Here is a 24,519-nt window from a genome sequence, read left to right on the forward strand (position 1 = left end):
AGGATATTTTTCTCACACTTCTTTCTTTAAATGTCTGTTGAAGTCTCCATGAGAAACCATGAGACACACTTTCCCATAAAAGAGAGAGAGAATTATGTTCAGCATCCCTGTGCTATCTCATATAGCATGGACTTCATATTACATACTCAATATTTTGCCATTTTGGACTTGACATTATTATTTCACATTTATTTAATTTCATTGTGCATGTCAGTGAGAAAGGGTAATCAATGTCTATTGGAAGGATAAAAGGTTTTTTTTTTTTCAATATATGGATGTTCTGCTTGCATGTATGTGTACTACTTGAATGCCTGGTACCCATAAAGGTCAGAAAAGCTCATCAGATCCTCTGGAAGTAGAATTACAGATGGTTTGTGAGCCACCATGTAAGAGCAGAGAATTGAACCCCAGGCCTCAGGAAGAGCAGCCAGTGCTCTTAACCACTGGGTCATCTCTCCAGCCCTGGGAAGATATTTTTACTTAGCAGGTTTTGAGTCCAGTCAGCACTTCAAAGAAAATAGCAACGCTCAAAGGTTACTTGAATTACTCATGCAGAAATTATGTGTGGGGAAAATATAAAGTGAAGTGAAGGGGTGGGGGGGGGATGGCAGAATTTTCTTCTGCTTCTTTTCTGATATTAAGAAAATTAATTATGTATTTATTGAGTTTTCCTGAAATGAATAAATATGATGGCTGCAAGGTCATTTAACACAGTGTCCGACACACAATAGTTGCTCAATAAATACTAATTTATTTGGTTTCATGTAATGTACTATGTAACTATAAGATCTCGCCCTTATACCTATCTGCATAATCCACTGTCCTGTTTTCCTTTTAGTCCTTTTCATCTCAAGAACAAGCTGCATGGATTTTATTTCTTAATCTGTAAAATGGGCTGGGAGAATAATTGCATAACAGAGACAAGGATGTCAGGGCAGCACTTTCCTCAAATCTCTTCTGTGGTTTAAGATGTCTTGAGGGATTGGTAAGTGAACTGCTAAAAAAGAAGAAGAAGAAGGAGAAGAAGAAGAAGAAGAAGAAGAAGAAGAAGAAGAAGAAGAAGAAGAAGAAGAAGAAGAAGAAGAAGAAGAAGAAGAAGAAGAAGAAAAAGAAGAAGAAGAAGAAGAAGAAAAGAAAAAAGAAAAAGAAAAAGGAAAAAAGATGATCTTTATCTATCTTTACTGGTGCAATAAAAAAACTTAACTGCAATAAAAAACTTAACAGCACATGTTTGTGACTGCCATTTAGAAGTCACTCAATTCATAACTGGAATGCCACAAAAACAACTCCCTGTTAGCCCAGAGGGAAAAAAAAAAAAGAAAGAAAGTAAAGGGGAAATTCAGATTAGTCACATAGAAGTTCCCCCGCCTGCAAAATCTGCAGAGTTAAAACTGAGAGAGTCTGGCCCACTCCTTCAATCGCCTTTTGTCTCAGGTTCTGGGACCTTTGTCTATCTTCTGACCCACAGGCTTGGCTTTGCCCTTATCCTCTGTGTGGTAAAGACCAGTCTTCCCCAGGTTCCCCTTCGCCACATCTGCATCTTCTCTGCACCGGGACCGTGAAGATGGAAGGGGAAAGGGTTCAACCTCTGGATGAGAATCTGGAAAACGGATCAAGGCCAAGGTTCAAGTGGAAGAAGCTATCAATGGTGGTCTCTGGGATTCAGGGAATGGGGCTACTCCTGTGCCTGGTCTACATCTGCCTGCACCTCTATCCTTCTCCGGTAAGATGCACCAGTGAGTGCTGCTTTTCCTCCAGCTCTTGCTGAATGACAGTTACAACAGCTGCAGTCACCTGGAAATAATTGAATGCTGAAACTGTTGAGGGCTCTGCCACTGCTATCAGGTGACTGTAAAGTGTGGTCAAATACCCTTTGATGTCTCCTTTCCTTCCTATTTCAATAGTTAGCAGAGAGACCCTGCTCTAGATTTCTTTTTTTGTCTTTTTCTTTGTAATGCAAAAATCCCAATGTGTCTTGATGAGCTGTCACCCTGAAGCTTTGGGTCATTGATTTGTCTGTTCATCCTGGTGGCTACGTGTCTGATCAAGAGGTCAATATAAAAAGGAGATGAGTTACAGTAACAGACTCATTTACTTCCTATCTTATGCATCTGCAGATACTCAAGGGGACCTGGTTTTTTAAAAATCTCGAAGGGGTCAATATTAAGTCCTTTCCCATCACTACCCTTGTATCTGAAGGGCTGCAACATGTGTGCGCGCATTTGTTTGCATACGTGCTCACACACTTACATCAATAACTTAATCTGGTAGTCTTTTTTGACAACCACTCTAAAAGCCTATTTTTTTAAAATGTTCTTCATTGTAGAAGGTAACTCTCTATAGTCTCCCCTTAATCCCTTGTTGGATCTCATAATTCTTATTTCCTCAGTGATTGCTTTATGTCAGGAAGTCTTTCCCTGGTGGATGACATACAAAATGGAACTTATTTTTAAGGGACATGTCAGAGACACAGCTACCTCAAATTAAATCAGGATATGATAAACTGTCCAGGCAAATGCCTGGGCTTGTCTCTGTTTACAGGAAGTGAGATTTTCAGTATATAGAAGCTGGTGGGAGTGTATGTGTTCATGACTGCTGAACCGTGTAGAGTGCTTTTTTGCTTGTGTCTACAAGCTCCAGAATATAGCTGGTGTGGTGCTTGGCCAATCAGAGCACCACCATACTGGTCCTCTTTCCCCCACTTCACATAGGACTCTTGCAGGACTCTGGATGACAAGTAGGCACTTTGGGGAGAAGGTGACAGGGTAGAGTACTGTGTCCGAGGTAAGATGCCTAAGATGCAGACCAGAATTACGCTCTTCTGAGAAGAAAGCAAACAGAGCAACCAAAAATAGACCAGCGTTGAATAGGTCAGGGAGTCTTGAGCCTTTTCAAACCGCAGGGCTGTGTGTTTCCTTACTTTGTGGGATGATGAAGACAGGATACAAGGCCCCAGTTAAGGGTAACCAGGCACACAAAGGAACGGGGCAAGGGCAGGGGAGAATAAAAAGTGAAATACAGGTGTAAACTGCTGGTGTCTGGGACCTCCGTGGACAGTCTTACCCAGGGCACGGTAAGAATAGGTGTCCTTTCTTCAAGTCACCCAGCAGCTCTTTGGCAGAGGTGGGGAATCAAGCCAAGGCCATATCTCAAGGTCCTTGAGGTGAGCTGCAGTCTCGGAGGGAGTTTGTTTCCTATGCTCTTGGCTCAGAAATGGAATCAAAAGTAGGAGAGGTACATTGGACATTGAAGCTGTTTGCTCTTGATAGAGACGATCTGGGGGCTTAGCTATTTAGAATTTTTACACTGTTCTAGGACCTGGGTAATGCTCTGGATCATTATATTTAATCTCACTTATTAAGGGGAGGAGAGCATAGATAGATGGAAAGCATTTTCTCTGGAGCTTGGTCAAACTGTGTTGACAGAGGAAGAGATGAGAGGGGAGAAGATAACGTCTTTGTCTGAGGGACTGGTGAGACTTTGAAATACTAATGTTTGGCGTGGTGGACCAGGTGGTGGGGGATGATGCAATTAAGCCTCTCCTGGGAGACATACATTGTAGTGATGTGTCAGAGGAAACCGAACTGCTCAGCTTATTCTGTACCCAGGAAAGTGGGTTTTTCTGTTGTAGGAGCAAGGTATTTTGAAAAAAAAAAAAAGAATCCTACCCCCCCCCTTATTTCTTAGCTTTACTTTTTAGCCTTAATTTCCTACATTCAAGATTCTGAAGTTACAGCTTCTAAACTCTATCTGGAAGTCATCTTTCTCTTCAAGTTTATTTAGTAATAGTAATTACTGGGTTAAATTTCATTCACATATATGAAAAGCAGTTTTTGTCTTTGAAATGTACTCCCCACCCCCGGCCGAGAGAGAGAGAGAGAGAGAGAGAGAGAGAGAGAGAGAGAGAGAGAGAGAGAGAGAGAGAGAGAGAGAGAGAGAGCCCTCACCTACATCTTACAGAGTTCTTGGTTTTCCCACTGGTAACAGGAGATGGCTGTAAGAGATGGATATTGAGGTCTCTTTCAGCTCAGCAGCTAATGAGCATGTCATTTCAAAGAACAGGCCTGAGGACTGAAGGAACTGAAAGGGTGCATTAGCATATTTTTGTGCCTAAATGTACAGCTTTCTTGGCTCTTAAGCCTAGCCTGGAAGAAAACCTATTTTCCTGCATATACTTTCTATACTTAATTTATGCTCTCTGTAGTTATTGAAATAACCTATTCTGAGTTCACAAAATACCTTGTTTAGATTGAGGAAAAACACAAAAACTCTAGAATATCAGCCACTTGAATTATAAAACCAAATGCTGCGGCTGCTGACTCTGCGCACTGGGCATTACCCTGGGGTGCCAGTTAAGGTGCCAGGCTTCAGTCTTACCTGGAACTTTAGCTAGCAAGCAATGGCAGAAGGAAAGCTGGTCTAGGAGGTGAGAATCTTTTTGTTCTTAGTGTGGTGGCTGTGGCTGTGTATATGTATATGTATGTGTATGCATATGTATAGGTTTATGTGTGGGTGCTTGTGTTTATGTACATGGCTGTATGTGTATGGGCAATTGCATGTGGAGGCCAGAGAAGGAACTCAAATGTCACCCTCAGAAATGCCTCCCACTCTCTTTAACAACATCTCTCATTGGTCTGGAGTGCACCAATTAGGCTAGACTGTCTGGTGAGTAGAAGCCAGGGATCCTCCTGGCGTTGCCTTCCCAGCACCAGGATTACAAGCACACACTCTTATGCCTGGCATTTTTATGTGAGTTCTGAGGATTGAATTTAGGTTCTCCTATTTTCTAGGCAAATATTTTTATCATCCAAACTATCTCTCCAGCCTGTGAGGAGCTTTGGTAAATTATATCTGTATGTTCTAGGGCTGTTGAAGTCTTCCAAGCTCTGTGTTACTTTTATTGTGATTTTTTTTTTTTTTTTGAGTTGAAGACTTTTTCCTTAGCCAATCCCACCTGCTTGTTGCTTGTTCTGCTGGGAAAAGCAGAAGTGGTCTGTATGAAGGAGAGCCAGAATTAGAATTCAGTTTCTTGGTGATGTTTCATATCATAACTTCAACAGTTTATTTTTGTATTGTTAAATACCGGAAAGAGGAATTTGCCTTAACTCTTCGTCTAGAATTAGCTTAATTTAAGTGGCTATATGTACTCTAACATGTCTTTTTCTTAGAAATTAGTCAACCATATACATAAAATAACTTCAAATGAAAGTAGAATTTGCTTTTTCTGAGCAACTCTTTGAGAATCCAAAAAAAGACATCTGGAGTGTTGAATTAATTCCTCATAAAGAATTTTGAGGCTCTGGTGGTGTGTATTAATGAAATGGCCCAAAGACCTTGGGTTTTTGAGTAGGTATTAGCCACATTTTTTTACAAAAAAAAAGCCAAAAGAAGGTAGGTAAACTGCTCATGATCACCTATATACTTAATTAACTAGACAATTTTGACTCCTGTCCTAGGATTCTTTTTATCAGGTAAAGCATCCTTACATTCGTCCTGAATGCTTTTTTTGTATAGAGCACTGTTTGAACCTTTAGAACAATAATAATAACAACAAAAAAACGGCATTGAAGAATGTTTTTTTCTTTTTCTTTTAAACTCTTTGGATTAATGGTCAAGATTTGAGGTGAGGCAAGAAGACAAGAGACTTGGACACTTGCTCAAGGGTCAACAGGTGGGGGCAAGGGGGGGGAGAGGAAGAGTTGCCTGAGATGTCTGGGAATGTGTGTGGGAAGTCAGAGGAACAGAGGGAAGAGATAACACAATTCAACCAAAGTTAGAGGGAAGACAGATAGGAGGGGTGGGGAGGGTAGACACAAGAGCAAATCATTCCACAGGACTGACGCTGAGTGTTCGGAGAGGATGGAGGTAGAAGCTGAAGATCTAGGCAGGCATGGATGGCAAAGGATCTTGGAAACCATGCTGGGAAACTTGATATATTATATTTTATGCCAAAGGGGGCAGTTACGAACACTGATGATTTTCCACATTTTCCTTCTTGTATGGGATCTAAAGATTGGCAATACAGAAATTAACCTAATCTTACCTGGCACTAGGGGGCACCACAGTAAAACTAACCATGCCCTCCTGCTCTCCTTTTTAACCAAATTCATTTAGTAACCTCTGCTGATCTAAGATGAAACCATCTTCTCAGGAATCAAGTGCTCACTCACATAGATGAGGAGGAGCATTATTGGGCAATATTATTCTTGTTCATACAGTGATGGTATTTCCTAAACAAGCAATTTAGGTACATGTGTATTCTGACCCAAGTCTTTAAAATAGAATAGACTAATGTGAATTGTGGGAATTATGCTGAAAAAAATGTTATACACAGTACACATATGGACACAAACACACGCCAACCTATGGATATGATCTCCCTACTTATATTTGTTGACCGTTGCCGGAAGCTACGAGCACTGAGCAGACGCAGCCTTGACAAGGGGCTAGCAACCTGGCCTTGCTTATTCTTTTCCTTTTGGTAGCAATTACCTCTATGCCCTATACTTTCAAAGAACATGCCACTTTCTTCCCATTTCAGGGGGTTCGTGTTCATGGAAAACCAGCACTAATCCTTTGTGATCGTGTGAGTCAGAGGAACCACAGCAGTGTTATTTTGATTTAACACATAAACAGAAAATGAAGACAACTAAATCCCGAGCTGTGGTATAGCATGCTTCTTTCTCCATAGTCATTAGTGAAATAAACAGAAGAGTTGGTTTGAAATTGGAATCTCTAACATCCTGTGCTTTGCTAGTTTTGATGCTTTTCAAATGAAGGAGCAAAAATACTTCCTTATGCAGAAGTACGGAAGGTTGTCTTAGACTTTAGGGAGAGGTGTTGAAGTGTAACGGAGTATGCAGTGAACGGGAACCAGAAGTCTGGCTTGTTCCAGACTTTTAACTTCATGATCCTGAGTAAATTCCCTATACGTCAGTTTAATACTTTTGAAATTGGAACTTGGTTGAGAGGATCACCCGTTTGAGTACCAAGCTTCATTAATGCGAAGATTATTATTACTATTCATGGACATATTTACATAAGCACACTGCAACATAATTGTTTACTTTGAGTGGGTGTGTGCACATAAACACAGACATTCAACTACACCTCATAACAGCAAACATACCATGTTAAGATTAATCATAGCTTCATAGACTTGATTTCTGTATTGTAAGTTTGAGAATTAAAATAATCCACCTTGGAAAGAGTTCTGTTTTCTTCTTCTCCTTCTCCTTCTCCTTCTCCTTCTCCTTCTCCTTCTCCTTCTCCTTCTCCTTCTCCTTCTCCTTCTCCTTCTCCTTCTCCTTCTCCTTCTCCTTCTCCTTCTCCTTCTCCTTCTCCTTCTTCTTCTTCTTCTTCTTCTTCTTCTTTTAACATAGCTTTCTAATTAATTATAGCTGTAGTAGAGAATAAAAGAAGACAGAAAGGGAGAATTTATGAAGCTGTGAAGTTTATTAGGTTCAGTGTCTGGTTAAATGTGGTTCAAAGAAATTCTACAATTCAGGGTTGGAGAGCTGGCTTAGTGGATAAGAGTGCTTAGTGCTATTCTGAAGACGTCATTTGGCTCCCAGCACCCATATCAAGTGTCTCATAGCCACCCGTGACTCCAGTTTCAGGGGCTCTGACACCTTTGTCTGGCCTCTGTGGGCACACGCACATGTCGCACAAAAACTCAGGCAGGCACATCCATATAAATAAATAAGTCATTATTATGTTTTTTAAAAAAATCTAGAATTACAGGATTACAATACATGCTATTTCAGCTTTTGTTGACTTTCATTCACATTTTCCAGTTCTCCAGGGACTTGGCTGTTGAACGGCAGAAAATTATATCTACAAGAAACATGTGGTCTGGCTCACAATATTGGGAACACTGAAATGACCTGAGTGACTGATTTCTTTTAGATTTCTGGAATGTCCCATAGATGGGTTAATTTATACAACTTTATTGATAACGGTTTTAATTTTTTTTGTTTATTTTTTATTTTGTTTTTGGTTTTTTGAGACAAGGGTTCCTTGTGTAGCTTTGGAGCCTGTCCTGGAACTCCATCAGTAGACTAGGCTGCCTCTGCCTCCAGAGTGCTGGCATTAAAGGTGTGTGCCACTACCGCCTGGCTCTTTGACAATATTTTTAAATATGCCTGCTAACTAACAAAGATAGAAAAAAAGAGGCTCCCACATTAATTATTTCCATACTGCTTAATACATATTATGGATAAAAGCCTTCCTTACAAAGTATAGCATTGTGTTGGTATGAAACACATTGAGGACTCCAGTGAGTTTAAGTGATGTGCACTGAGGGCTGGACACCAATTCAAGTAATTAATGTGATGATATGTTGTGTGATTTCTACACTACCTGCAAATGCACATTCAACTGTTCAGTGGTTTTTCTGGGGTGTCTGCAGTTAGGTATCACAAGCTGGGTGGCGTTAAATGACAGGGATTGATTTTCACAGTCCTAAAGGTGGGAGATGCTGGCAAGGTCATGCTCTCACTGAAGGCTCTAGGCAGGAATCCTTCTTTCCTTCTCTCCCGCTGTGGGTGGTTGCCAAAACTGCTTCTGGTTCTTTGGCTTCACACCAACCTCTGCCCTCTTCATCACATGGCTAACTTCTTGTCTTTGTCGAACCTCTCTCTTTCTTTGAAGAGCACCAGCCATACTAGGTTTAGGACCCACCCTAATCCTGTTGATGTCATTTTGACTACTTATATCTGTAAAAACTCTATTTATATCTATTTCCAAATAAGGACACATTCTGAGTTCTAGGCAGACATGCATTTGAAGGGCATGCTGTTCAACCCACTGAAACCATTTATTCATTTTTTTTTTCTAAATTAATGTTCCTGGTGCATCCATTTCCTACCAGGCACTGAGGATGACACAATGGTGAACAAGAAAGACATGGTCCTCCTTGTTGTGATAGAGTTGGTAACCCAGTGGGAAAAGAAGGCAGTTAAATGAGAATGGTGGGGCATATGACAAGCACCCGTTAGCCAAGCCGGAGAGAGATATTTAGTAAGAAATTTCTCAGGAAACTACACCTGTTTTGCTTTTCAGTTGAAATTTAAAAAGTGAGGATCTTGTCCTCTTGCATTAGGCAGTTGGTTTCTCTTCTGTTAATTAGTTGAAAAGTTTTAGTTTAAAATGGCATTATCATCACTGTCACTGTTACCCTTCCCCTGCTGCTATAATCTGCCGATTTTACCCTTCACCAACCTCATTTCCCTCAGAGCTCATGCTGAGAGTTCAGCCTCATGCAAAGGGATCTAGGCACCTCACTGCACCAGGTACCTTGAGTGTTCATTAGTTATCAGAGGGAGCTCTCCTTCTCAGGAGGAAGAGGCCTGCAGCTTTTCTTCCATCAGCAGGGTCTGTTAAGATCTGTGGTCTGGAAGGTCTTCTTGTCACACAATGTTTGGAGATTACTCTTTGGAATTCCATGACTTGATTTGACAAACTTCTGCAGAGGTGTTGTATCAGGCACTGCAGTACAGCCATTTTGATTGAGGTTGGACATAGAGATGAGGCTATTAAAAGGCCAGGAAGGGAAAGGACTTGTTCTAGACTCAGTACAGAAACCAGGAGACCCCTACTACTAATCAGATGCCCAGTCCACTCTACTAGGCTGCCTTCTTAAGGCAGTGGTCCCTTCTTCTTATATAGTATGTGAGATTAGAAATGGGACACCAGTGGCAAGACTTCTGCTGCTTTCCTTATACTCAAAGATGTCCAGGACAGTTTCAACAATCGTGGGCAATGTACAGTGTTCCAAGAGACACCGTCAGCTTTTATGTGACCGCACAGCTGCTGGCTTAGGTCTAGCCGGGTCTGAAAGATGAAGTGCCAGCACAAGTCAGCGAATGTAATTACTGAGTGCTGTTATGTTTGAGACCCAGCAGAAAATGTGCTGATACAGTGGGTGCATTGTAAAAACGTACCCTTCCAGTTGTTTAACTGTTAAACTAGTGCAAGAATATTTTAGTGGAGACTCTCTCAATCACTAAGGGGAGGTGAGAAGAATAAGAGAGAAATGTTTTGGTAGATCCCTCTATCAGTGTTACATGAGGAATTCCCCAGCTAATTTGGAGTGGGAAATCCTTGTACAAGAATATCTTGCATTGGATCTCTGCGAGTTCCAGCCTGGTCTACAGAGCTAGTTCAAGGACAGCCAGGGCTGTTGCATAGAGAAAACCTGTCTCAAAAAACAAAAAAAAAAAAATATTGTTTTTGAGGATACAAAGTACTACTGTATTAGCTCAGTGACACACTTCTTCATGTATTTTAGTGTTCAGGCTGCATGTATACTGACTGTTTTTGTTGTTTGGTTGAATATCTGAGATTACTCCTAGGAACCAGAGACAATAAAACCAAAGTTCCTGTCCTCTGGGACAGAGAGTGGTGAGTCCCTCTAGGGAGCCACAAACAACCAGCACTAAAGTAGCTGGGCAACAGGAGTGGGAACACTCAGAAGAGGAGGCCTCTAGGTTATCAGCAGACTGGGGGAATGGGGAAGAAGGCAAAAATGAGTTAAGGAGAGGTTGAATGGAAAAGGTGCTGGCAGAGGTAGTCAGGGTAAATGTGAAGAAGATTTTTGGAGGAGAGATTTAATGTTCACAAAAAGCTCTGTAAACTTTTTAAAGCAAGGTTTACAAAGTCACCGCCTTTGTCTCTAAGACGATGTAACTTTAGGGATACATTCTTATAAATATTAAAGATTTCTTGGCCAAGATTTTGCCTGTTCCTATTCCCAATTCTTTCCCTAAATGAGGTTCTGGGTTATTTTGATCAGAAGCAGAGCCCACTCTTTGCAACAGGCTGCTTCCGTGAAGTACTCAGTAAATCCTCAAGCAGGGAATTCTACCCTCCTAGTCCACTGCAGTGTGGAAGTGTAAGACATGCCACTTTTCTGTTTTGAGATGCAGTCTAAGAACTTATTAGGCTGTGCTTTCTTGACCTCTCAGATCTCCTCTGATAGCAGAAGTTCAAGGTGGGAACAGCAACTCTGTCCCAGTGAAGGTGGTGTGGTGGGCTATGGGAACATTGTCTCAGATTTCTCAGTCTCCTCAAGTGACTCACAGCTCATTCATGTGCCCCCTCAAGATCTACACATTGTGCCCTGATAGCAAGCTCCACATATTACTGCAGAGCCTACTTCCTGGTTTCATATTTGATGAGTAACATTTGCTCCTGGCACAGTTGCCCTCTTCCAGACAAATGCCAGATGAGTATAAGGTCAACAGCATTATGTCACATCCCATTGAGTCAGAATCAGAAGCTCACACTCTCCAAAGATGATCTCTTAAAACATTATCACCTTCCTGGGGACATGGTATGGAGAAGGACCATGCATTGCATTCTCTCATCTGTGTTATTGAACACGCCAAGGAATTATCTAATTCCAACTCTTCCATGTACCCACTTTGAGCTTGTCTGTGGGGTTGTTATCCCCTTCTTGGACAGGTACACCCAGTCAGAGCCCACATGATAATGCTGTCAATGGGATCTACATTGAAAACCTACAGGGGTTCTGTCTGAGGAGTTACTTTGGAGAACTTCTAGGTATTTTTAAATCTGAGTATTTTGACAGTTATCCCCAAATTCAAAATTTTGATCTTATTTAATAACAAATATAAAACAGTTCAAATCAGTCTGTACTCCAGATAAATGCTTTCTTGTGAACTCTATTTTTAAAGTATCCTGGAATAAAGAGAAGGGTGACTTCTGTAACTCTGAACTCAGTACCTTTTCCTCCTTAACACGTTCTAAACAGCATTGGTACTCATTTTCCGATTTCTAACTACAGGTAATTGTTCTGTGTCATAGAGTGATTTTAAGCAGGGGTTGGGGGAAGGTGATGGATTTCAACAAGATTATCTCAGTGCAAGGTACTACCAGAAGTTCTCAGTTCATTGTTTCCCCTTTTCTTAACTATACAGAGAATGGTCTCATTGGTAGGTGTTTCCTTCAGCTCATAGTGGAGTGTCTTTTGCTGATCCCAGTCTTCACTCTTTCAAAACCTAGAGCCAGGTGTTTCTCCTCGTGCTACCAAACCATGAGATGATTGTGTCTGCATTTTCTGGAACTCTGTGGAATACATTACTTGTTGATAGTTCCTAAAGGTTTCATGTAGAGAGACCACTTTTCCGAATGTAATACAAGTCTGCCCAAACCAAGGAGTGTGTATGTTCTACCTTTGTGTTCACAAAGTTGAGTATAATGACTGTCACATAGCAATAATTTGTTTTTAGTTTCAAAGTCCTTTCATTTATTTTTTATGTTGCTTTAGCTAACATACAAAGTAAAGAGTTTCACTGCAGCATTTTTATATATTCGCATCATTATGCTTTGCTCTTATCTGCCTCACTCACTGACCTTATTGTCCATCATCCCCACCCTTTGCTGGTCCTTTTCCTTCCCACAAATGGCCCCATGTCTGTTCTCATGTTACAAATATTCCTTTACTGTTCATGCCCTCTTTCACCCCTCTTTTAGACTCTCCTTCCTTTCTCAAGGTCCTCTTCTTTCCTTCCTTTCTTTTTCACTGTATAGCCCTGGCTGTCCTGGAACTCACTCTGTAGACCAGGCTGCCCTCAAACTCACAGAGATCCACCTGCCTCTGCCTCTTAGGTGCTGGGATTAGAGGCGTGCACCACCACCATCTGGCCCCCTTTTCTATTTTTATGAGCTACACATAAATAGAGATTCCACATTATTAGAGAAAACTTGCAGTATTTGTCTCTCTGGATCTGGCTTATTTCATTTAACACAATGACAAATGAGTGGTTAAAGACAAAGTAGTACATATATAGAATGGAATTTTATTCACGGATAAAGAAAAACCAAGTTATACTATTTCAGAATGGATATAATCTGATAATATTATGTCAAACAATACTTAATAACCTGCTGCTGCTTTTAGCCAAACCACCAAATAATATGATAATCATGCTATTCTTCACTATTGACTAGCTCTCTGGGAACAGCAAGCATTTCTTGAGTACCAGTTTTTTCCACAGGGCTTATTGAACAATCTTCTCTCTGGATTTTGGCCTCCAGAAGTCAACAATTTAGTGATTTTCAAACTGTGAGCCTTGGATTCTTGTAGGAATGTACACTCCTGGCTCCACCCAGATTTTTTATTTCTTTCTTTGAGACAGGGTCTCACTATGTAGCCTTAACTTGCCTGGAAGTTGCCCTATAGCCCAGGATGACCAGGATCTCTCACAGAGATCCACCTGCCTCTGCCTTTCTGCTGATATTACATGTGCCACCATGCCTGGCAACCCAGACCTTTTGAGTTGGGGTTTTGTGAATAAGTTGAACACCTCTAATTTTGTTTTTCAAAATTTCCCAGGAGATTCTAATGCACCTTAGCATTTAAACACCACTGGACTGACAAATCTTCCTATGATGTCATTAGCTGTCCCCATTGGTGTTGAGGAGAAAGAATGGAATCTGGGTTTTCCCTGGGTGCCATCATGATGAGGTCATTGCCAATCTGCTGTGTGGCAACTTTTCTTCTTCAGTGTTGATGCTGAAGTGGATATAAGAACACAGGCATGGAATATTAACACAATCTTCAAGGCAGTTTCTTTTCATTTCATATTTATATGTGCAGGAAATTGATGTCAGGCCTGGTGACAGAGAGCTACATTCTCCAGTTAAGAGGCTGAGACATGAGGATCAAAGTTCAAGGACATCTTGGGATAGAAAGTAAGTTCTAGGCCAGTCTGGGCAACTTATTGAGATCCTCTCTTTAAAAAAAAGAAAGAAAGAAAGGGAGGAAGGAAGGAAGACAGAGAGAAAAGAAAGAAAGAAAGAAAGAAAGAAAGAAAGAAAGAAAGAAAGAAAGAAAGAAAGAAAGAAAGAAGGAAAGGAAAGAAAGGGCTTATGACTCAGTGGTAGAGCACTTGTCTTATATGGACAAGACCTTGGATTCAGTCTCTAGCAATCTAAACAGGGAAGAATAAGAATAAGAATAAGAATAAGAATAAGAATAAGAATAAGAATAAGAATAAGAAGAAGAAGAAGAAGAAGAAGAAGAAGAAGAAGAAGAAGAAGAAGAAGGAGAAGAAAAATCATTGGATGATATAATAAAATTTGTAGTGGAATTGGGGACAGGAGTCAAGTCCCTTCACTTTCATGGGCTTTACTTTCTTCCCCTGAGACATTATTTTCAACAGAAGATGGCTTCTTCTGTACCTTTTTGTGCTTCTGAGACAATCCTATTTAAACCCCAGGGCTGTACTCAGTGCTGGATGATTCTGGAGTTTGAGCTTCAATTGTGAGGATGATGAGTAAGGAAACTGTTCTGTAAGCTGTGATTATGTGGAAACTCTCTGGCTTTTCGATATCTCCCAGTTTCCTTGGTGTCTGGATATGCTCTGGGGTTTTTTGTTCTTTTTGGTATTCAGACATGGTATTTAATATGCGGGGGTAGACCAGATGTCTTTGGATTGTTTCTGGAACACTTTCTTATTAGGCCCAGGTCCTTTCTGGGTTTCAGATAGAGAACTTGATTCAAGGACTTTGGTAGTTTTGTTTTATTCTTTAATTTATCCTTCCATTTTTTCATAGATCAAACACAATATTAGGGAGAATAAATCATAAAAATGACATTGACCTTGTTTTCTGTGTATCAAGGAGTAATAGCTGATATTTGTTGACCGTTGAAATATTTCCTGTCAAGCCTTGACCATTTGCACATACTATCTCATTCGGCCTAACACCAGCCTTCTGAGACAATAGACTTTTTCTATTTCTACTTCACAGATAAGAAACTGAAAATCAGCAAGCTAAAAGCAATTTTCTAAAGATCACATCAAAATATTCTAAGCAGAGGAGATGAGACTTACAACCATTGAAAACATTATCAGTCAAGAGTGATTATGTTTTACTATAGGGTTCACTTTTGATATTTTACTTTCTGTATTCTATGGTTTGACTAATGTATAACAACACATATTCCCCCATTATAGCTTAATTATCCCCAAACATCTCCTGTGTTGCCCCTACTCAGCACCCTCCCCACCCCAGTTCCTGATCTGGGGCATCCCCAGATCTTTTAGTCTGTATAGACCTGCTTCAACCAGAACATTTTACAGTTGGAATCACACAGAGTGTAGCCTTCTCTGATTGTTCTTTAACACAGATATACAAAGTGAAGTTTTCTCCACAGCTTTTCATGGCCAGATGACTCACTTCCTATTATCTCTGAAGGTAATCGTCTCCTTGTGGCTTCTCCATAGTTTTATCTTCTCCAGAACTTTTGGTTGAATCCAAGTATTGGTGGTTATGACCGCAGCTTCTGTAAGTTTTTGTATGAACAAAGTGTCTTAAAATATTTGGTATGGAGATACAGTTGTCAACATCACGGATTTGATTTGGGCCTGGGCTTGTGATTCTCATGGGCAGAAGCAGATAGGTAGACATTCTGGAAATAGAGAAGAGAATAAGCAGGCATTTCTGAGCATTTGTGTCAGGCAAACTGCTGGGTGGTTAACATTATTTTCCTTAAACCACATTGTTAGTTCTTGGGGCATTCCATTTGCAGTATGAAGCCTTATAGTCATCTACATAAAAGCTGAGAAATGGTTTATATCTTTTCCAAATTCACAAAGCCAGAAAAGCCACAATTTGAACCAAATCTGAGGCCAATTAATCTGCTCTTTGTCCTGTCCTATGTGGTTCTTCATCTAAAGGGAAGGGGATTAAAGAAAAGAGCTGATTTAATTATAAGATGCAAAAAGGTATGTGTAAAGCCTAAGAATGAGGTTGCAGCCAGGCCAAGCATGACATTGGCTTTGGAACTGTGGGGATGTCTCTGAACTTTGTAGGAAGTCTCTGGGCAGTGTGGGAGTGTTTCTGGATATCGTAGGAGTGTTTATGGGAAGTGTGGGAATGTCTCTGGGCAGCTGGCAGTTGGTGCTGAACATCAGGTGTGCAGAATGAGAGCCGAAAGTTCTGGGAGCAGGAAGGATCATCTTTCTCCAGTTCATAAAATTACCAGAGACTTCTGAGGATATGCAAATTTCCACTGTAGGTGACCTTTGGGAGAAGGAACAGGATATCCGGGGTTGTAGTAGATCAAACCAATGGAGGAAGTCACATGTGCTTTCCTGACTGCCTCTCAATAGATAGATATCTCAGTCCCAGAAAATGCCCTTTTGGTCATTGCTACCCCTACAACATTCGGGCAACAAAAAGATAGAAATCAAGACACACACACACACACACACACACACACACACACACACACACACAGAGAGAGAGAGAGAGAGAGAGAGAGAGAGAGAGAGAGAGAGAGAGAGAGAGAGAGAGAGAGAGGAACTTTTTAGAGTCTTTTGCAAAGTCAGTCAAAATAGTTCAAAGTTGACAAGACAATGTCACAAACAGAAAGGTTTTTAGAGGTGTTAGAAGTGTGGCTTGGTGGTAGGGCTGGTGAAGTACTTTCCTAGAATATGAGAGGCCCTGGGTTCAATCCCCAGCACCATAAAAAAAAAAAAAAAAAGAAAAGAAAGTAATCAACTCACAAGAGCTTTGAGATCAGAGAGCTTGAAGCCAGGCTGTGAATTGGGAAACTTCCTGTTCTCCCCATTTGTGAGTAGCTCATTAACTCAGAGTTGCCGCTTCTGTTTTGTTTTTGTGTTTTGAGACATAGTCTTACCATGCAGTTCTGGTTGGTCAGGAACTCACTATGTAGACCAGGATAAGATCCATCTGCCTCAGCCTCCTGTGCTGAGATTAAAGATGTGTGCCATTACACTGGACTAGTTTTATTTTGTTTGTTTGTTTATTTATTTGTTGTTATTTTCTTTTGTGGGGGAGTTTACATATATATACCATGGAAAGCTGGTCCTGAAACTGATGCCCGTAGTGTTGTGCTGATTTTTAAAGATGACAATCTGATGCTTAAGGAGCTTGTGATACTTAACCTAAGACTACCTGTTACTTGCTTTTCTGGTATGAAAACCCAGAAGGTGCATGTTGTGCTGAGCCCTGGACCACTACATAGACTGCTTCAGAAAATGAATGGGTCCTGGTACCAACCAGTCCTAGAGCACAGGGCCATTTATTTGTCTAAAGAATTACAGTGGTGAGGGTAATGGGTCTTTTGGAGGTCTTCTAGAACACTTCCTAAAGCACAAAGAAGCAGCATGCAAGGGGTAGGAGGAGACAAGACTCACATTCCTCCCCAAGTCAACACTTCTCTCCACATGCTCACCACATTGCATCACTGTGTTCTTCAGCCTAGGGACTGGCAGGGCTCGGGAAAGCCCTCCCTCATCCCTCTGCAGCCTGTTGATTTCAGCTCAGGAGGGCCCAGGATCATATTTAAAAGAGAAGTAGGGGATTCCTCATTTGTGTGGGGGAGTCCCCGGTGGAATCCTCTTGACTGAGGCTACTAGTCTGCCAGGAGAGTGGGAAGTAGGGATTCCACTGCTCAGGGCATGAAAACAAATTTCTCCCATGCCTCCGATCAGGACATTCTGCCAAAAATAACCTTGTGGCTGTTGTTCTTGGCGGAAACAGTGGGCATTTCTTTTTCCTATTTTCTTTGTTAGTAGGGAATACACCATATTGTAGAAAGGATCCCTGCTATTCCTGACCTCAGACTTCTAATTAAATTTTCCAGAGACAACGTCTGTATGTAGCTTCTTGGTGCATTCTTTGAGATATACTCAATGTGCACAGAAATGTTTCTGGTTTTTAACAGACATGAATGTTCTTTACATATGGTTCTAAGCCCCTTGGTATTTTCACTTAATAGATCTTTGACTTTGCTCCATTTTGAGTTTCTCTGTCTTTCTGGCTACCAAGTCCTGTGCATTTTTATCTCCAAGCTTCTTCTCCTTACTGTTTTACTTCTTACTCTCATGTGCTGACTGGGTTCATGTTAGGTTTTTAAAGCTGTTGATGAGACGGGAAAGGTCCAAGGCTTAAGAATAGCTAATTGGGCCAGGTGGCAGTGATGCATGCCTTTAATCCCAGTACTCGGGAGGCAGAGCCAGGAGGATCTTTGTGAGTTCGAGGCTAGCCTGATCTACAGAGCGAGATCCAGGACAGGCACCAAAACTACACAGAGAAACCTTGTCTCGAAAAACCAAAAACCAAAAACCAACCAAGCAAACAAAAGAATAGCTAATTGGCTGGTGGGATGACTCGGTGGATAAATTCATTGGTCCCAACATGACAACCTGAGTTTGAGCCCCTGAAACTATGTAAAGGTGGAAGGAGGGAACTGATTCTACAAAATTGTCCCCTGACATGCACACGTGCCATGGTATGCATATGTGGGGACACACACACACACACACACACACACACACACACACACACACTACCCCAAATAATACATAAAACTAACTAATGAGAAACTACATCTTTTAAAAAGGGTTCTTGGTGTTTGAGCCTAAAGACCTGATATCGATATGCTGAACTCCCATAATGGAATGAAAGACTGACTCCTGAAAGTTGGCTTCTGACCTCTACACATGTGTGCATGCACATATGCATGCATGTATACACGTGCACACACACAAGCATGCACACACATACACACACACTTGCACTCACGTACATGCACACATACTAAATAAATAAGTAAATAAATGAATGAATAAACAAGTCATGTTCACATATATTGTGCTTTGAAGGGTTAGAGCAGGTTGTTTAGCCCCTTGAGAATAGGGTGTGTTTCCTCCTGTGGAAGAGAAAGCACACAAAAAGCTCCCAGAACTTTCTCCTAATGTGTTCTGGGAGTCTGTGCCCCTGGTGGATTGATTCTTTCTAATGAGCGCTGCGATTTTAATGGAGAACTGGGGCCCTGTGAAGCAACACAGTATCCCAAAGAAGAGTTTGGGGAAATGAAGTCAGTTTTCAGATGCTTGTGTGATAGAGCAGAATTATCTTTTCCCATCAGAAGAGATGTTATAGCAGGAGAAAAGCAAGGGGTGGGTAGCAAGTCTGGGTCAAATCCTCAAAGAAAATACTACTGTCTTTTGTCAAGTATTTTTTTTTTCCCTGTGGGCTGCTGTATTCATTTCACCTTTCTTTTTTCTAAATATCCATCTTTTTTCCTTCCTTAGGTGAAGTATCCTCCAATCCAAAGTCTCAGAGCACAAGTTACCAGTAAGTATTACCAAAAGTTACCTTTCTCTAATTCTTTTGTATATCTGTGTAGTACATGTATGCCTGTGTTTATGAGTGCACGTGTGTGTGTATGTGTGTATGTGTGTGTGTGTGTGTGTGTGTGTGTGTGTGTGTGTGTGTGTGTGTGTGTGAGGTTGGCACTGGGTGTCTTCCTTAATTGCGCTTCTGCTTATATTTTGAGAGGAGGTCTCACAATGAAACTGGAGCTCACCGATTTAGCCAAACAGGCTGGCCAGCAAACTCCAGGGATCCACCTGTCTCTGCCTTCTCAGAGCTCTGATTAGAGTCATCACTGTGTCACTGGGCCTGGTATTTTTCTTTTTCTTTTCTTTTCCTTCATTTCTTCATTCCTTCCATTCTTTTTGGTGTGATGAACTGAACTCAGGTCTTCGTCTTGTGCAGCAGACAGCTCACTGACAGAGCCATCTCCAAAGCCTCATATCCATGCTTTTACTAGGCTCTTTTCTTTGGTATCTTAATTTTCCTAGAACACAGGATCTGTCATTTCTCTTAGGCAAGTGTTGTATTCTCAAATTGTTGGAGTCTGAATATTATTTTATTTTCAGGGAAAAATGGCATTAGAACCAAAGCAGTTCCTGTCTCTGTACTTAATGTGTCTTTCTTAATCCTCCTAGAAATGTTTTTAAGGTAGCAATTTCATTTTGTTTTCATATGAGGATTCTAAGACAGGCTGGCTGTAAGACACCTGCCAGTTCTACTCTGTAACATGATAGTACCTTAATGAGAGCTGGGGGAGGCCCTATATAAAGAAAAACTGATACTTTAATCAAGAGATTATTATCATTTGGGTCCTTAATTTCTACCAACCACTGGAAGTTTCTGTATGAGTTTTCGAGTATTTATTAAGTTCTCTGAGCTGAACAGGAAGTATATTTTGTCTTAATAAGTCATTCTTATTTTCTATTCAAAGTACAGCTCCTGGGTCTGATACAAAGTAAGAATTATTGAATTGGGGGCAGCACTGGGGGCCTGTTAGTTCCTATCACTGAGGAGCATGAGCCAGAGTAGGTGAATAAAATGCAGTTGCTTAGCCCTTCAAGATGCTATTCAGGCTGATGCAGAACTACAAGAAACTCAGGCTTTGGGCTTGCTTGGGAAAGGCCAGGCACAAAACCACTAAAGCTGCTACTTGTCCTATTTTCCCTCTTTCTCGTCCTCATCCACCTCTTCCTCTTCTTCCTCCTCCTTTGCTCTCTCTGTGGCACTGACTCTTCCCAAGCTACCTTCCAAGAAATGCTAGTTATAGGAGATAGAAGGAAGAAGCAAGAAACATGGCTGTTTCCCTGGGCTCTTTCTCCCTGCTCCACGGGACCGAGCCCACTTCCATCCCACAAGCACCCTGTGCTTGGCTGCATTACTAAGCTTCCTTGACTGCTGGCAAAGACCGCTAGTAATGCCGTCAGTGAGTCTGGTTCCCGGGGGAATGTGGAGCATTTGTATTTTGTGCTCAGGTGGAAAGGTGTAGGAAATGGTTAAGTGAAGTTGCTTTGAGTCAAGGTAATAAGGAATGGCAGGACCAAGGCAGTGAAGGTCCTGTTGTCTCATCATGTCTAACTTTTGCTCTCTAGTCTATCCACTCGGCTGGAAAGTAAACACTGATGATGCCATCATTTCTTGTTTTTGAAAAAATCAGGGAACCTGTCTTTCCTGCCACACATCCGAGGTGACAATGGCTATAACCTCTCCACTCTGTCCATGGGTACAGCAGGTTCCAGATGTTGGTACACCACAATGCTCCCTTGCTTTCCTTCCAAATTCTCCTTCCCTATTAGTTTTTCTTCACCCGATCTAGCTGTGCTGGAAGATTCTTGTCTCATATTTTGCTTAGGAATAATCTTATTTTCAATTCTTTTTAGGATGTGAGAATGGGAGACTATTCATCAGCCTACCCAGGAATGAGTATCAAACCATGGAGGTGAAGAACAACTCAATTGCCATCACCTGTGATGGGCTTTATCTCATCTACACGAAGGGCTCCTTTTTCCAGGAGGTCAAGATCAACCTTCATTTCCGTAAGGGTCGAAGTCCCATCTCTATGCCCATGATGAACAATGGTCAAAGGGTTGACTTCACTGTGGTAGCTTCTTTGGCCTACAAAGATATAGTTTACTTGACTGTAAATGCTCCTGACACTTCCTGTGAAGACCTCCAGATAAATGATGGGGAATTGATTGTTGTCCACCTAACTCCTGGTCGATTCTGTGCCCACTGAAGATCTTACAGTAGCGCTGTGAACCAGGTGCCTCTGTGAATTCCACTCCGAGGGTGGACAGGACACAGGTTTTTTCTTCGGAGAGATGAGTCCATCAAGTTCAACTCTAGGAGATGTGACCAAATGCAGATCCTACCCTACTTCCTCACTCACGGATATTTAAAACCTGTCTTACATGACAGTTGACCGCTCAATCCCATGATTGCCTTGAGCCTACTAAGAGACCTTCTGGGAATGAGAAAATAAATATCTCTTTGAAAAGATTGTTTCTGTTGGTCAGAAGATTATTGTAATAAACATCTGTCACTGAAAACAGCACTTGATTACTATTTTCTAGACACTGTTTGGCATTGTCAAAAGAAAGAGCAAGGAATGGAGCTAGGAATCTGGAAAGGGTGGTGCCCACCAACTAGTAGGAGCTGAAGTGCCCTCTCGAAGGTTACAGTGATCAATGTTTACATGTTGCCTAGATCCCTCTCTCATTTCTTGGGAGCTCAGAAGAAAGATCACCCTGTGGAAGCCAGGACTTGAAGACACTGTTTAAACTATACAGTGCATTCTGGACTTCTGTTCTTACTCTTCTCTCCTGGCCTCCAAACACACCCAACAGAAAACTCCCTTCAAAGAGCTGTCCTGGGGCTATGATATCACTGAAAAACTTCATCAAGAATGTAAAGAAAACCAATAGAGCTTTGTTTCTTCTACAGGGTGGGAGAGATAGTTGACTCCCAAGTTTCTTTTTATTATTCAGGATATTAGTGAACTTGATGTGTCAGGATGAGGACTTTCACAGTCTGAGAACTGGTTTGTAAGTTCTCTCTTCCAAAACTTTCATGTAAATTTTTGATAATTTTTTAAATTGTAGTATTTTCTGGTTGTTTTCAGTAGAAGACACAATACATCACAACATCTCTAGATGATCCTGTGCTACAACACAGCCCTTATCTCTTGAACCTCTAGGAAGTTAAAAGTCTATTAATCCTTGTACAAAATGAACTCAGTTATATTTGGAATTTTTTGTCTGATAATTTTATATATTCTCTTAAGCATCTATCTATAACTATTCCCACTCTGTTTCAATCTTTTATGAAAAGAAGCTGAATAAAAATGCTACATAAAAGAATTTGTGCATGAGATAACCATGGTGTTACTATTGGAAAGCCTACTGTGGGCCACACATTGGGCTGCATGTGTTACATGAATTACTCAGGGTAAAATATTCTGTGATCTTTGTCTTGGTGACTCAGGAGATGTGTGTGTGTGTGTGTGTGTGTGTGTGTGTGTGTGTGTGTGTGTGTGTGTGTGTGTGTATGTGTGTGTATTCAGTTCTGGTTATTTACTATGCTTTGTAAAGTTGTTGTTATCTAATAAGTAACAGCTGAAAAAGCAATTGTTTATAACTATGGGTTAATATTTAAGAAAATGCATGTTTTGTTTTTGAAGTTTGGAATTTAAGTCTGTATAATGTTATGGACGTGCAGTGCACAGGCCAACTCTAAGTACCACTGTTGTGTTGGTTATTGTTTTGTTGTCTTGAGTGCCATGGTCTTTGCTCTGGAACCTCACTCCCCTGGAGCACACCTGGCCTGCTCCTTTTGTGCTGGCCTCTGATAGCCACTCTGGGATAGTGCTGCCTTGTGCCAGCCTCAATCCCCTGCCTGACTCCATGTGTGGTCTGTGTCTCAGTTCCCTTATCAATTCCTTCAAAGGAATAATTAACCCTGTACTCTACACAGGGAAGAGCTTCATGGAATGACTGTGAAATGAGAAGTCAGGAATTCTCAATTTGATTCAGTCACTAAGCAAGTGACCTTGGACAAATGACATTATGTTTCTGCGTTCTGCCTCCCTATATCATCCTGTAACTGAAAGTCATTAGATTATAGGATGATATAGGGAGGGCAGTCTGTTTTTCTTTTTTTTAAATAAAGGTAAAAAATTGCTTTATTTTTAAGATATGCCTTAACTACACACTGTATTAAGCCAGTTTTGTAATGTCAATCATGTGTTCTTAAACTTATGAGGTGGTTTCCTGGTTTTAAGCTATAATTTTGTATTCAGTGCATTCCTGGCTCTCAGAAGAGTATAAATATCAATGTTAACAATATAGATAATAATACTGTTGGTATTTACATGGATAGAATAAAAGACCTTAGAATCTACTGGTGGTTAGAGTGTTGTTTTTCTTTGTGTTTCTTTTCAACATGTCTTGATTAACTAATTCCTCATAAGCACGGAGGATGGGACAAGCTTTCTGACTTCCTACCTGCCTCTGTCCAAGGGACTGTTGAGCTGGAAGTCATGTTCATGGTTCAAGGGAACCAACTATGCAGAGTCCTTTCAAGGACATGCGGACCTTCTTTCACATGGGACTTTTCATCTCGTATCTAGCCCTGGATGATCTGAGAATTAGGTCCCTTCTGCCTGGTAGTAATTATTTGCTGTTTTAAAAGGAGGTCACAAGTGTGAGTGGCTTTTGTGACATGGTATGACCACAGGAATCTTGGTGCCACCTTGGTGATATTTATGACTCTCTCTTCCCTAAGTGCTCCCTATCCTCAGCTTCTTTGGTCTCCCCTTCCACTTTTCTCTTGCCTTTTCTTCTCTCCCCTCTCTTCCCTTCTCTTTATTTTCCTTTCCTCTCTTCCCCTCCCCTCCCCTTTGTCACTCTCTTTTTCCCTTCCCTTCTCTTTATTTCCCTTTCCCTTTCCTTCTCTCTCCTCCTTTCTCTTCTCCTCCCCTCATCTCATCTTCCCTCTCCACCCTTTCTTCCCTCAACTTGCCTTTTCTATCCTCTGCCTTTCTTGGTCTTTACACTCTTTCTCTGTCCACTGCTCTGGCACTGGTATTGTGTGGAGCTATACTGCCTCCTCCTCCCTCTGTGACAAAGGCCACTGTTAAGAACTTAACAAGCCATGATCCACCCTATGCATGTGTTATATTTCTTTGTTAGATGGAATTTAGTTCCCAGTATTTAAACACTGAGAAATTTCTCAGTGCATTGAACAATAAAACAACAGAATGGTCTTGATTTTCGGCATGCTAGTAACCATCTCCAGTTGGAGAACAGTTTTCCCAAGTTCACCATCCACACTTTGTTCAAAGGTACTCACACCAACTCACTAGCT

At 41.1% G+C, this 24,519-nt stretch overlaps 1 protein-coding gene across 1 annotated transcript; it reads left to right on the plus strand.

Annotated features, from left to right (window-relative positions):
* The first annotated feature begins 1,564 nt into the window (after positions 1 to 1,564).
* On the plus strand, positions 1,565 to 21,570 carry Tnfsf4 (TNF superfamily member 4). The gene is made up of 3 exons (XM_052736600.1): positions 1,565 to 1,723; positions 19,095 to 19,137; positions 21,036 to 21,570. The coding sequence occupies exons 1-3, from the start codon at positions 1,565 to 1,567 to the stop codon at positions 21,389 to 21,391; spliced, it is 558 nt and encodes a 185-aa protein (XP_052592560.1). The 3' UTR covers positions 21,392 to 21,570.
* The last annotated feature ends 2,949 nt before the right edge of the window (positions 21,571 to 24,519 follow it).

This window comes from Peromyscus californicus, unplaced genomic scaffold (genome assembly GCF_007827085.1).
Source record: "Peromyscus californicus insignis strain IS unplaced genomic scaffold, ASM782708v3 Scaffold_14__1_contigs__length_90479793_seg_2, whole genome shotgun sequence".
In the NCBI taxonomy this organism is placed as follows: Eukaryota; Metazoa; Chordata; class Mammalia; order Rodentia; family Cricetidae; genus Peromyscus; species Peromyscus californicus.

Coding starts and splice junctions, on each gene's coding strand:
- Tnfsf4 (XM_052736600.1), top strand. CDS start 1,565: ATGGAAGGGGAAAGGGTTCAACCTCTGGATGAGAATCTGGAAAACGGA. Junction 1,724..19,094: donor TGCACCTCTATCCTTCTCCG/GTAAGATGCACC, acceptor TTCCTTCCTTAG/GTGAAGTATCCTCCAATCCA. Junction 19,138..21,035: donor TCTCAGAGCACAAGTTACCA/GTAAGTATTACC, acceptor AATTCTTTTTAG/GATGTGAGAATGGGAGACTA.